This window comes from Euprymna scolopes, chromosome 28, assembly GCF_053919585.1.
Source record: "Euprymna scolopes isolate OS-2025 chromosome 28, ASM5391958v1, whole genome shotgun sequence".
NCBI lineage: Eukaryota > Metazoa > Mollusca > Cephalopoda > Sepiida > Sepiolidae > Euprymna > Euprymna scolopes.
In genome coordinates this window covers 49,624,927-49,640,085 of record NC_136509.1, presented here as the reverse complement: position 1 = coordinate 49,640,085, position 15,159 = coordinate 49,624,927, and the positions used below count along the sequence as shown (strand labels likewise).

The window sequence follows — 15,159 nt, the reverse complement described above, 5'->3', positions numbered from 1 at the left end:
TATAAAAGTGAAACTGTCTGTCTGTGTACATTTCCCTACACAATAACTACGTCAACCTTCAGTTTACAGACTCGAAATTTGATATACAGAGTAGTGAGATTTGGGAAAATCTTTGTAATCGGTTTTCAGCCAGAAATTTGTTAAGAGGTCAAACCTTGAGAACTCTACCAAACTCCTCCGACAATTTTGGGTCTAAACACTTGAAATTTTAGATGTAAGTTCCTTGGACATGGATCTAACATAATAACTTGATTTGAGCCCAAAACAATAAATGTTAAGGGGTCAAAGTTAAAAAAAATTTGGTACCTCTGCGGTCTCTACCAAATTACTAAAGACAATTTCTGGTCTAAACATTTGAAATTTTACATAAAGGGTATTCAGAGATAGGGCAAGCTTTTTAATTGGTTTGGGTCGAAAATTTGAGCTACAAATATATAAGTCTATGTATGTATGTTTGCATGTCTGGCTAAAACTTTCGACAGAGGCGACGGATTTTCACAAGATCAGTATCGTTTTGAAGCTCGACCCTTCAGACGACAAATACCAAAAAATTGGCTAAAAACATTAATTTCTTCACCCTCAACTGGGCACTTTTCTACAGGGAGGGGTTGCTTTTTTTCACCGATATTTTCGAAAGTAATCCCCTCTTTTTGATTGTCTAGCCTTTATTTAAACCTATGTCACTTCCGGTTTGGCGGTAGTCGTAACAGCAAAGACGTCACATTTTTTTCTTCCTTCGCGGTACGGGTTCGAGCCTGCCTTCCTACTACCACTTTTTTTTTTTTTCACCACACATATCTCCAAACACCCGGGCACCCATGCTAGTATATATATATGCATATATATATATATATAAATATATATATATATATATTGTTTTATTATTTTACTAGCAGGCCGCCTGGCATTGCCCAGTCATAAAATCATTATAGTTTATGCAGATTTCGTCTTTATTATGATAGAGCCAACTTTCTAATGATTAAAGTAAAAAAAAAAAAAGTATATCATTTGCATACCATCAGGTAGAATCGAAACCAAAACATTTAGTACTCCAACCTTAGTCATTATTGTTTGAGCTATTGTCAGACAAAAAACAAATAGGTTAAAATTTTTTCAATTTTGACCCCTTTAGTAATTTTTTTTACTGGCTTTTGTATATATATAAAATAATGTATATATATAAAATAATGTATATATATAAAATAATGATTCACAAAAAATGCAATCATTTAAGCCACATCATGCCACTCTGTGAGTTTGGGTCTTGGAGGAGATGCACCTTGAAAAAATGGGGATAGACAGATATTCACACAAACATAGTGAGTTTTATGTATATACAGATATATTAGAGGTTCATTCAGCTTCTATAAAGGCTTTTATGCGAGGTATGAATCACCTACGTGTTACGATCAAGTGATTGTTGATCATATTTTGACATTAGTCAAATGTAATGTAGATCCTAAAGACAGGCTTAGATCTGATGACCTCAGAGGAAGCTCAAATATGAGGAATGCTTGTAGAAGAGGAAATTCCGATGGTATGGCCACATTGAAAGAATGAATGAGAGTTCTTGAATTAGTATACAAGTAAATACACGATCTTTATTATAGAGTGGAAAATACTAATGCCCTCAAATACCTTACATGTCCTGTATATGTTTTTTGAGTGAATCAAAGGAAGTGAAAAGAAGTCACATGCAATGGATCATGTGTAGATTCAGTGAATCCCCAGTTCTGTTGCTTTATACGAAAGGAATCTGTTTAGCTGATTACATCATGACTTCCAAAATAGAAACAACATAAAACACCTTTTTTTTACGTTTCAGTCGATGATCTGCTTCAGGTCTATCGTGGGAATCTTTCTGTTGAACTCGGGAATTTGCACAGAATTTCAAATGGTATCCATTATTTAATCAAGCCAATTACACTCTTTTGAGGTTGAAGGTTCAATTCTCAGTATGGGGCGTCACTCAAAACAATTGCGAATTATTTAGACTTGGACCCATGGCTGACAGAATGAGATAAAATAAAGGTTTGTTTGAAATTCTGTGCAGATTTCAAATCCAGAGTTTGACAGAAAGGCTCCCAAGCTGGACAAGGCACACCTGAAGAAAATTGAAGGTTACATCAATTGAAACGTTATGAAAATAACACTAAAGGTAAGAACAGTATTCTGAAGAATCCAAATAATACGAATAATTAAACATCATGAAGATAATACCTACTTTCAAGTTGCCCTGTTCTCAGAATAATTGATTTCTTTTTCTATCTCACTTTGAAAATCCATGTTTATTATTTAAAAAACAATGACATTCAGAATGTCATTTAAATGTCTGAGTTTTTTTAAGATAACGATTCAGAATTAGTTTCATTTGGAGTATCACTCTCATCTTCGTTGTTATTCTCACATTTCAACCGATATACCAAGAGTCATATTTTAGGTGTGTCTTGTTGAACTCAGAAATCTGTGTGAAATTTCGAACAGAACCCTTTATTTAATCTACGAAGGATCGCTTGTTCTCATTCTGTCAGCCATGACCGGGTAGAAGTCTTAAGTAATTCTTTATTTAGTATTGCCTTTGATTAAGGATCGAACAATCAAATTCCAGAAAAGTGTCGAACTGATTATTGTTTAGAATGTTATCTGTTGCAGCACAGTTTGACATTACAATTTCTCAAATTCAACAAGACGCACCTAAAGGTTAGAGCTGAAATTTTGTGAGAACAACATCCAAGATGAGAACAATAATTTGAATAATCCGATTCCTTTCAAAGACAAATGGCAACATGCAATTTGAAATTGAGTTCCAAATTTTTAAAGGCAAAAAAAAAAAAAAAAAAAAATGCCACCCATGGAATTATTTGTCAACTTGTTCCAATTGCAGTTTTTGTTTTATTGCCATTAAATCATATGAAGGGACACTTTAGTGATTGTCTCATCAGTATAATCTTGAATGAGTTTCACACTCACTGAACCTTAGCCCCCTCCTTTTTTATCTGTAAAGTTATTTCAAAAAGAATCTCTATCAAAACAATCCTCCAGACTATCATATTTGAATTCTTCGGACTACTTGAGTGTTATTTCTACGTTTCAGTCGATGTAACCTCTATTCTTCAGGTATATCTTGTCAAACTTGGGAATTTTTCTGCCAAACTCAGGAATCCGCAGAAAATTCCAAACAGAACTGTTTATTAAATCACCGGAGGTAGCATGCTCTTTCTCATTCCATCAGTTATGACCACAGAGAAGTACTAAGTAATTCACAATTGTATTCGGACCCGTGATGTAACGGATAAAGTACCTGGAAAAATTGTATTCGGACCCGTGATGTAACGGATAAAGTACCTGGAAAAATTCAGTTGTAAATAACACTCCTCTGAAGGTTGAAAATTCAATCCTCATTGTGGGCAATACTAAGAATACAATTGCGAATCACTCCTACTGAGTCATGGCTGACAAAATGAGAGCATGTTACCCTCATGGATTAAATAAAGGTTTTCATTTGAAATTCCATGCAGATTCCCAATTCTGATAAGATACACCTTGCGAAGGTCGGAGGTTACATCAACCAAGATGTTGTGAGAATAACACTCAAGATGAGAATAGTAGTCAGAATAATCCAAATAATATAAATAATTTATCCTCATCTCAAAAATTCAGAAATATAATCTCCAGACTATTTCTGAACCGAAGATGACCATGACTGGCAAAATTGTGGCAGTTTTTGATAGCTTTGCATATTGCATAGAGTTGCGATTGCAATGCAGAGGTGCACATTTTGGAATATGTAATGGAATAGTACGAAAAAAAAAAAAAAAAAGGAAAAAGACTGTTGAACATTCATGATTGTAACGGTGGAAAAGTCTTTGATGTATGTACCTGTTACGGAATGAAAAGATCATATTCCAAAAATTATGTAAATTGACAGAGTAGTTTTTTTTAATATAGAAAGTTTTTTTTTTTTTTTTACAATTTTAAGTGATTAATGTTGCCATTGTAGACATTACATGGCTGAAAACAAAATTTTATAATCTTGAAAGTTTTGAGTTATCTCCCTTTGTTTATTCAAGATAGCAGAGCAAGATACTATGTCCTTGTTTCCTCATAAAAGTTAATTTTCTTAGTAAAAAACAAAAAAAAAAAAACAAATGATCAATTTACATGATTTTTAGAATGAGATTTTTGTTCCATGATGGTTATGTACATCATACAGATTTTTCTTTTTGTTTTATAATACAAGGGGAATTCTGGACAAGAACCTTTTATTCTGTTGGGAAAAGATGCATGCTGAATAAAATTCTAAATCATTAAAGATTACTGGTATGAATAAGTCTCTCTTGACAGTACTTCGCAAACGAAGATTCTATGAAGGGGGTTTTCCACATCGACTGCAGGCACGCTTGTGGCTGACGAGCCCGATACGGGACAAGCAGATTTGGCCACAGCGGTTGCAGTAAAAAATCACGTTAGGTGTGGCTGCCGAGGCTTCCCGAATGAATAAGTAACGTAATGATGAAAGACATTCTGATTATTTTTTGAATGACGGAATGGCCAAAGAAAACTAAGATTTAAACACAGAATATCTGGTTGTTATTATACATGTCAGAAAATTTAACATTTTTATTTTTATGTTAAATTTTACAAACAGAAATTGCTCCAAAATTAGTGGAGCTGATTACTGTCTTGTTATCCCATTGTATTTTGCACTGAGTATTTCATAAAAACAAGATGGCCGTATATAAAAAAAAAAATAAAATAAAATGCATTTTTAAAAATTGATTTGTGTTTTTCTTTATAATTTTCCTAATTAAAATTTTTTTTTATTACTAATAGAAATTTAAAACACTTGTGTATTCTTGGTTTGGAGGGCAAATTTTTTTGTTTTTAAATTTTTATCAAATAATTAGAATTTTAAAATAAATTACAATGAGCATTTTGCGTATTTATGTGACTTAAAACCAAAAATAAACCATTTTTAAAATGAATGACTTTTCTTTAAAAAAACTTTTTAATTAATATTCTCTCTAAGAATCAAAAATTCTAAAATGAATGAAAATGTTTGACTTTTTAAAAAGAACGTTTTTTTTTTGTTCTTTTTATTACAAAATTTAACTTTCATAATAAATCAAAATAATCATTAAGTTATAAACTTTTTCAATTGTCTCCCCTTAAAATTCTTTCAAAAATGAAAACAAAAAATGTTTGTGCTCCAAACCACATATACCAATTTAGTATAAGTTAGTGCAACAAAAAATGATTGCGAAGGATCTAAGAGGATGGGGGAAAAATTGAGGAAGGCAAATACAATAAATCCTCTAAAATAGAGTGCAATCCTTTCATATCAAGAATTTTGAGAGATCAGAGCAACGTTTCGTTCCTGTGTCTGTTTTGCAAGTACTTTACTCAACTGATGAACTTATAGCATTTCTGTTCACCTCAACATACATACTCCCAACTAATCAGCCAAGCAGCAAAATCCCATTCCTTCACTGTTGAGGTCCCTAGATGCCAGGAAGCCTTCTTCCCTCGGATTGCTAGACTTTGGAATTCCCTTAGTTTTCTGCTTCTCTTTTTTTATTACATTTTCACCCCAAACAAGGCAAATTGCCACTTTGGTGTGGGGGGCTACTATCAGGGGCAACAACTACTGGGGTACTATGTAGGGATTTGGCCAGCAAGGTGTCGGTTCACGTTACACTTGAACTTCTGCACGTCAGTACTGTTGGGGAAGCAGGGACCTGGAGTCCAAAGTCTAGCGGTTCTGGGGAAGAAACTATTGGAGTAGAAAGATCTTTTACATCTAGGGATCTCTACAGTGTGGGGGTGGGATTTTGCAGCCTGTCGGGTTTGTCGAGGGTGCTCACGTCGTAGAGGCACAAGTGATTGCAGTTCATCAGAGCATTCACCACTAAAATACTTGTAAATTGCAGAAATTTAAATTTAATGTGAATAGATATCTCGCTGCTCAACTCCCCCACATAGTGCCCTGTAGACATGTTCCCAAATAGTAGCCTTTTTAGATCAAGTGACAAAAATGTATTTTTACTCCAGTAGCAGGAAAAACTTCTAGAGTTGTTGACTCTTGTTGTTGCAGCTCCTTTAATACTTGGCAAATTGAATGAAAGATGATGCTTACTTTCAATAGGGTGTGGAGTATTACTTTTGTCATCCTTGCAGTTAGAAGAGAAAGCTGAAAAAATTTGTCATTAAGAAACTATATGGTACTTGTGTACATTGGTCATCTTTTAAACGAATGCATTTCAAGTGAAAACATTACGTACTTATGTGTCATGTTGAAATTAGTAGAAGTTTCAAAACTGTGCTTAAAAATGATGGACCTCAATTAAAGTCAAGAGAGAGAAGTCTTGAATTATTTGCACAACTTTTTCACATTAAATCATGCAATAAATTCTATTTTTCCTAGGAATTATTTTTCTATTGGATCATTTCTCATAATTTTTGGAATTTATACTAATTTCGACATAAGTATGCAATGATGTTTTCACCTGAAATGCGCTGATCACCAATCTACACACGCACTATTTTCCACTTTTTCTGCCGCAAAGGTGTTTTTACCTTGGAATCCTGGAGAAAGAAAAAAACAAAAACAAAAAAAAAAATCAAAAAGAAAAGATATTTATTTTTGTATAATTTTAATAGAAAATTTGTTTAATTTAGAAATAAATTTAAAATAAAAAAAAAGAAAAAAAAAAAAGCTACTAAAAATAACAAAATGTTCAAAATGGTTAGACAAAATAAGCTGCTAGTTGTGCCATTTTGTCTTTAGGTTTATTCTTGCCTCGACTCCGACCACGTCCTCGTCCACCCCTTCCTCGTCCTGTCCCACCACGAGCAGAACGTCGCATCTTGGGAGCCATGGCATGATGCATTTCCACTAATGGTTTGAAAGTGGCATCGCAGAACACACATCCGGTACAATCCGTAGCACCATCAGGAAGAGGAGATTTGTTCTAGAAAAAAAAAAAAAAATATTGACATTCACCAATATTTGTATGGATTTCATTTTAAACTGATTTTAACTTATCAGGTTGACAAGAAAGTTTTTAATTTTTTTAATTCAGATGAACATATCTCAGCTCAAACATTTATTGATCAAAATAAGCAACATGAGAATCAACACACCATTGTTCATGCAAAACAAGTGTATTTATGTATTTACGCCAGTAATGTAAACATCTTGTGTTCGAGTGGCGATGAAGTCGCTGAAAGTGTTTTTGATATTACTTAGGTTTTTGAAGCATTTCTCACATAGAAAGTTGTTGAGATGCTTGAAAAAGTGATAGTCAGTAGGTGAGAAGTTTGGAGAGTATGGCGGATGAAGCAGAGTTTCAAAGCCCAATTCGTTGAACTTTTGCAGGGTTGGTTTAGCAATGTGCGGTTGGGCATTGTCGTGGAAGAGAATTGAGCCTTTTCTGTTGACTAATTTTAGGTATTTCTAATGCATTTCATTAATTTGTTCACAGTACTTCCCTGCTATTATGGTTTCACCGGCCTTAAAAAAAAAAAAAAATAACGAATGAGACCAGTCGCAGACCACCAAACAGTCAGCATGACCTTTTTATGGTACAACTCTGGCTTTAGGAAGTGCCGTGGAACTTCGTCGGCGTCTAACCACTGAGCTGAGTGTTGCTGGTTGTTGTAAAGAACCCACTTTTCATTGCAAGTCATAACCCGGTCGAGAAATGGGCTGTTCTTTTTGCATAAAAGGGAAAATGACTTTTCATAACATTTCTTTTTGTTGTCGTTCAATTCGTGAGGCATCTATTTATCATTTTTTTTTTGTCTTTCCAATCTTTCTCAAGTGGTTAGAAATTGTTGTATGCGTTATGTCTAATGCAGAAGCAAGTTCTCAAACAATTCTCTTCGACAATCCATGCACAACTGTGTTGTCAACATCCGATGGCCAACCACTATGCTCATCAACTTTAAAACTTTCACCACCACAAAATTTCTTAAACCACCATTGTGCTGTGCATTCAGTAGTGGTTCCTGGGTCAAGCGCTTCATTGATATCGCTCTTTCAACTGCTGTTTGGCCTAGCTTGAATTGAAATAAGAAAATTGTGTGAATTTACTTTTTTCCCATCTTGAAATCAAAATTTCCGCAAGTACTTTCTAATCAACCTAATAAAACAAGCTTAAAATAATTTAGAAATCTATTTATAAAGTTAGACTAATTTATCATATTTATAGTGATGCGAGACCCATGTGTTATCCAGCTTGACAACAGCTAACCCCTACACTATCTCTTTGGTCTTACTTTGTCTTTTTTCCTGCCGTGTCATTGTCTCTCACACTAGCATCCACCAAGGGGGTGCACAAGGATTCACAAGTATAAAAAATAAAAACACTAAAAACTAACTCACACACATTCCATTGGACTGGGTGTGTGTGTGACACCATCGACCCTCTACACGCTCCACATCTACGTCTACTGTTGAGGTAGTGTTCATCAGTTTATCAATTCACTCCCTCATCTGCTCCGAGCCACAGCTTGCATTTGTCTGTGTCCAACTTGCAACTCTCGTAACATTTTGGGTAAAATGAGACTGACTGGTCTTTTCTGATAAATTTAATTGTAGGGGTTGCAATTCTTAGTTTCTTCAATTTTCCCAGTGAATGCCGAATCACAAGAGTATAATAGACAGGTTTTTATAAGCTATTAAATTGTCTTCTTAGATTTTTTAAAATCAAATCAAAGTGAAACTGAATTAAGTTTTCACAGCAATTTTATATTTGCTGCTGATAATCGTCGTCATATAAATTTGCATATTTGACAAAGTTTGCTCTTTGATCTTAACTGTTACTCGTTGAAAGAAAAATTTTGCAAACATTTAAAAAAAAAAAAAAAAATGAACCCTATACATTTTTTTTTTTTACAATTTGTCTCGGTTATGTTTATTTAAAAATATCTGTACTTTATCTGATGTTGCCTGGAAGTCTTTACTTGTATGGATTCATACATCATACATTATTTTTTTTTATATGAATTCTAGACAAAACCATAAATTGTCCATATTAAAACAAGCAAATAATTTCAGATTTGAAATTTTTTTGCTTGTTTAAATTTGAGAAATGTGTTTGCAAACTTGATTATTTTAATTAAATATGAGTTGATAGTTAAAATGAATGCACAAGCTAAAATTGGACAAGTAATTATCTCTTAAATTTTTCTTTTATAATTTAAAAAAAATGCATAGATGAGAAAAATAAAGAGGTAGTGCCAGATAAGCTTTTTGAGAAAACAAATAAAAAAATTAGAAATCCAATATAATGAAAAAAAGTATTGCTGTCCAAAAGAAATCATCTGCACACATACCTTGCCATAATCAACATGAATTATAGAAGCTCCACATTCATCGCAATCAACATCTTTTAATGTGACTTTGTAAGCTCCTTCAAGGAGATTAATCACAAGGTTACATCTGCAAAAAAAAAATAAATAAATAAATAAATTATTAACTAGAGATTTTTGTTGAATTCCATAAACATTTAAGACATTTATCATTTGAAATTCAAAAAATGTTACGTTGTGATATAGAAACTATGTTTAATAAATTTTTAACAAAATCTTAAATTTCACTTTCAATAATTTTTACCAGAAAATAATCTAATAACAGAAAGTTGACTCCTCCCACTCTCAAGTAATACAGGTTAAAGAAATGTAGTTCTTCTCCAGAATTCTCTCTTCATTAAAAAAACAAAACAAAACAACAAAAACAAAAAATCTGTAGGATATATATATATATATATATATATATATATATATATAGCATGTTTATATAACAATAAACAAGTATATATATATATATACCAATGATGAAATGAAAACATCATATTCAAAAAATCAAGCAAATTAATCAAAAAGTTTTTTAAATAAGAAAAGTAACATTTTATGAGTATCTGAAAAGTGACTGCCTCATTTGTCATTGTGAAAAATAAAAACAAAAACAATGGAAATAATCTAACAATAATTCATACTATATACTTATGTGTATAATCACATTGACACACCAGTTCCCCTGGATTGCTGAAGTTAAGCAACTTTGAACCAGGTCAATACTAAACGGGCAACCATTTGGGACTTTTAGGTGCTGTATATCCATAGCCCTTGAGCCCCTGGAGGAGCATATGCCATCTACAAGTTTTTGTAGATGTTTTTGTAGCGAGGAGTTCTTTTTTTTACAGGGTGGGGGTGCTGGCCCCATGCCCAACCTTCCCAGAAGGTACATACACCGAGAACTGGTGTGTCAACGTGATTGTGCCGTACAGGTGTTGTATATGCTCTCCATTTATCTTGGTATTGTTTGCAGTTGTCTTGAACTTCTCCTTGCCACTGGACTCAAATAGTGCAGATTCAGGAGAGGTGTGATTAGGATTGCGCAACCCTTGTCTCACAAGTACATCCGAGACAGGATGGAGGCATCGTAATTCATACTAGATTTATGTTGTATTGCTTACAAATTGCCATTAACCACTTAAAAAAATGATTTTTTTTATAAAAATAAAACTACTGATCAGTTTACAGGATTTTTGGAATATGATATTTTCAACTTGTCATGAGGACATACATCATACAGATTTTTCTGTATTTTTATTTATAATATAAGGGAATTCTGGAGAAGAACAAAAAATGAAAAACAAAGTCATTAAAGTCTTGTCACTAATGTTTTTACATTCGAGCTAAATCTTTCAGTGAATGTTCTACCGCCATCACTATGATCGTTCATTTTTGTTCTCCCTTAACTGCCAGCAGATCCAAAATATAATTACTTTTTGCCAGAAATGTTTGTTTTTTTCCTTCAACAGCTTTATAAATTTTCTATCTCGTCTTGATCCCCACCCTCCCCAGCTATTAAAAGCTAACTGTCTGTTTTTTTTTTTTTATATAAAATTGAAATTGCTCCAGACAAGGTATGAAACTACTTGATGTAAGTAGCTAATAAAAAAAAAACACTTTAAGATCAAAAACTAGCCAATGATAAATATATGGATAGATCTCAACTCTGAAAACAGCAATTCTCCCCACTTTGTCAGAAACATTAATCAGAGACAGAAAAGCAAAATAAGGAAAGTAGAGTTATAAGGCTGCCATAATTAAACCCAAGGTCCACCTTCTCATCCAACGAGCCGATCCTTTTTAGTGTCTTTTCTTGTCATTCCTAAATTCCTAGTTAATCTCACCCGATGATCAATGGTTGTTGGTATGAAATGTCATTCCATAATATCACGTTGATAAATAAAAATACTTTTCGAGACTTGAAAAACTGGATGAATGGTTTCCGTTAGTGAAGCAAGAGACAAAACAAAAAAGAACATTTCTGGTTGAATTTGTGAATGAAAATGTAATTTCACATAAGACACTTACTTGTTACAGGCCATGCGCCATTTAGGGGCTGAGGATTGATCGAGAACCAAAATACCGAGGCTACATTCAAGGCATTCAGACACTCCATTCTGGGAGAAAGCGTGCTGGCAAGTTGGATGTGTGCATTCATTGCAACCCATTCCTTTACGCATGTCTTTGAAAGGAGGATTGTTATAACAATAAGGACACAACGGGTAACTCTGGAAGAAAAACAAACAAGTGTGAATTTTCAATTTTAACAACTTTCAAAATCACATGCAAAACAGACAAAAGTTTAATTATGAAAAGAAAAGGTGGTTCTTGTTCAGAATTCCTCCTACATTAAAAATCTGTATGTACCTGTCATGAAGTATCATATTCCAAAAATCACAAACTGAACAAACAATTTTATTTTTAAGAAAAATCATTTTTAAGCGATTGATGGGAATTCATAGACACTAACCAGGGGTAGCCAGCATTGCCCGGGTGTTTGGAGGTGGGATGGGGGGGGGGTTAAAAAAAAAAAAAAAAGTAAGTATGAGGATCGAACCCGAACCGTTGAGGCAAAGTTATAAATTAAAGTGTGTGAAAAAAACAAAAACGTGCGGCATTAACCATTGCCCCACCGCGACATGCCTACGGAAACATGTTTGAATTTATTTAATTACTTGGATTTAGCAGGTGCTCGTTTTAATGAGTTAATGAGGTCAAGTTTGACTGCGGGATTTCATTTACTGCTGAACGCTCCCCCCCCCCCCCCCCCCCAAGATGTTATAGGAAAAAGACTAACCCACATGCGGCGAGCGACAAATATTGAATATCTTCCCGAAATCGAGCAAATTAAATAGACAGGCGAGCTTCGTTGTTAACTGTGAGATATTACGATTTACATGTGATATAAAAAGTTTTAAAAAGTTGTGAAGCGAGCGACCGCTTCTCTGAAAGAAGCCTTTTGTAGACACACAGAAAAAGCGAACACACATACATACATTTTCGCTTTTATATTTTATAAATCTCAAGTTGGAATTATTGTTGAGTTATCTTCCTAGTTACTCGAGATCTTTTTTTCAAAATGGTGGTCAAAACAGTCTTTCTTCTGTTATTCATAAAATTAGATCATTCAATCCCGGGCAACATCGAGTTTCCCTGCTAGTTATATAAAATACTAATATATTAGTAAAAGAAAAATAAACCCACAAAAGACATTGGAAACCAAGAGCAAAATAATGTTGGTGTTTTTAATTGCTTCAATTATTAGTCACTATTTCACAAAGAAGAGAAAAAAAAGGAGAGGCAGATCAACTCTACACACCACACGATGAATTACTATTACCAAATCTATTCTCTGACAACAGCTGTTTACAATATTTCTACAACAAAATATTGGTAAGAGATTCTTAACTGAAACAGCAATTATTTATTATCTCTTGTAATCCAATCAGATTAGACATAGGCAAGTTTTGCTTTTTATTGAAAAATAGCTGTAGTTGACCAGGAGTTTTCTTAGTTTCATTTTCGTTACACTTTTTAAACATTTATTTCTTAAAAATTATTATCTATATATTAATACGACAGCATGTGTATTTTTTTTTGTGTCACACTTACATCCGGGTCGTTTGATTGTTATGTAATTCTATTTCTTGCCATAAATAATTTTACTAAGAATTCTTCATAAATTTTGGTTTCGGTTTTGATTATAGCTAATGTCACTTAAGTTATCTATTTTTTTTTATAAATAATTTTATCAAGAATTCTTCATAAGTTTTGGTTTCCATATGACAAGATATTGGTCCCTCTAGTCTTTTTTAAATAATATTGAAAAAATTGTCATATACTACAGTATAGCATTTTTCATTGAAAGATTCAATATTAAATAAAAATAATTCAATGTGTAAGTACCAATGTTGTGTGATACGAGAAATATGCACATGCACATGAATGAAATCATCTTTATATTTCATTAACAGAGAGATTACTAATTTAATTGTTCAATATGGAAGACTTACATCAGATGCATTGCCAAAGTCACTGGAAGAATGGTTGGATCATTCTACTGCTCAAGAAAGTATCTCAGTCCTGATGCAATTTTTCTATCTGTACAAGAGCCAAATACATCCGAGATGAAGTACTTTTGCTACATTTTGGGTGAAGCTGCTTAGAGCACTCTTTCCTGCCTTGACAGGATACAAAACCATCTTTGAAATCTAGTGGGCAAAAGCTTTTTCTCTTCCCTACTTCTTTCTCACAAAAGAGACATTGAAAGTCTATCTTTGCTCTATCGTTACTTTCATGGTAGATGCTTGACTGGGCTTCAATCTATGGTTCTCTACCCCTGCAACACATTCGCAACACTTGTCTAGCTACAACAACTATTAATAATCTCCTTATCTCTTTATCAGTGCTAAAAACTAAACAAAAATTCTCTGAGCAAAGTTTCTTTCCTATAACTGTCCGTCTGTGGAACACAATATCGTGGGCTGCTTCTTAGCTGACTATAACATGGTCGTTTCAAATCTAATGTAGATAAGTTCTTAAATAATAAAATCCTCCCCAAGTTCTGCCATTACTGATCATTAGGGCTATGATAATAGAATATTCTTATCATTGTTTTGACTCTTGAGTATATATCCGACAGTTAATCAACCGAGAACCACATCATTCAACAAATATCAACAAATACACACTCGAGAGTCAAAATAATGAAAAGAATATGCTGTTGTCCTAGCTCTACTGATCATATAGGTGTTGTTTCACAGTTTATGCGGCAGTCATTAACTTTTATTCTCAAGTGACCTCTGTCTTCTTGATAAACAGTGACCCTCTAGTAAAAGAAAAAAAAAGTGGTATTCAAAAGATTTTAAAAAAGATGAAAAAAACAAGAATTACCTTTCCTTTGGTGCCTGTTGTCCACAAAACTAATTCATAATCGTCTAACGGACATTTTAGTTCTTGATAAAGCTTGATACCACCATTCTGCGGTAATGAATACGTCTCGTCACAGTTTGAACAATGCAAACGGCTTGGTTTTGCTTGAATTAGTTTCATGTAACGGCGACATTTTCCACAACTAAAAAGAGAAACAAAAATTTTACTGTAGTAATCTATTTTATCACAGAACGACCAAATAATTATTGAACCAACTTTTAGTGTTGCTCAACAGCAGCAGCAACATTCATGTTGCCATTAAAAAAAATTAATAAACTGAATTTTCAAATCCCAAATAAATTGTAAAATATAAAATCATTTTAAATTAACTTGGATGAAAGAGTAGTATCTGTTTTGTTCTCGGTCAGAGTGTGACATGATAGAGTATCATGAATGCATGCATCGAGGTGCATACTGCAGTGAAGGGGTGTTTGACCAGATGAGATAGGGTGGCGAGTGCAGAGAAATGTAAAAATCTAGCTAGAAATATAGGATATAGAGATAGAGACATAGGATATCGATATAGATATAGAGATATAGGACCGACTGCAATGTTGTCATTCTCAGTTTGTTACGCACAAGCCAGATGGAATATCATCTTAGAAATGAAGACAGAATTAAAATTATCTTCTTCAGATATTGGAGAAAATGTTTTGATCTGGAAAAGCATTACTGACAGACCCCTCACAGTGTTGAGCAAGGAAAGCCAGAAACTGTCACAGATATCACTGTGAGCAACCACCCCCCTCCTAGGAAGGAGAGGGAGAGGTGTTGAATGATTGAGACAAAGAGAGGCCCAGAGAGAAAGGGTGTTTTTAAAAAACTTCTCCTCCTTGAGGGAGAGGAAAGGGAATGGCATTGGATTCA

At 33.6% G+C, this 15,159-nt stretch overlaps 1 protein-coding gene across 2 annotated transcripts in view; it reads right to left on the bottom strand.

The window, feature by feature from the left end:
* Nucleotides 1-6,620: 6,620 nt before the first annotated feature.
* LOC145249601 (DNA topoisomerase 3-beta-1-like) overlaps nucleotides 6,621-15,159 on the bottom strand; it is an 83,221-nt gene continuing 74,682 nt past the window's right edge. For both annotated transcript variants that reach the window (XM_080111310.1, XM_080111309.1), the window contains exons 14-17: nucleotides 14,254-14,434; nucleotides 11,389-11,588; nucleotides 9,340-9,445; nucleotides 6,621-6,971 (exon numbers count right to left, since the gene is read on the bottom strand). In XM_080111310.1, the coding sequence (XP_079967436.1) occupies nucleotides 6,747-6,971; nucleotides 9,340-9,445; nucleotides 11,389-11,588; nucleotides 14,254-14,434 (712 nt within the window). In that variant the 3' untranslated portion in view covers nucleotides 6,621-6,746. The remainder of the gene's footprint in view (nucleotides 6,972-9,339; nucleotides 9,446-11,388; nucleotides 11,589-14,253; nucleotides 14,435-15,159) is intronic.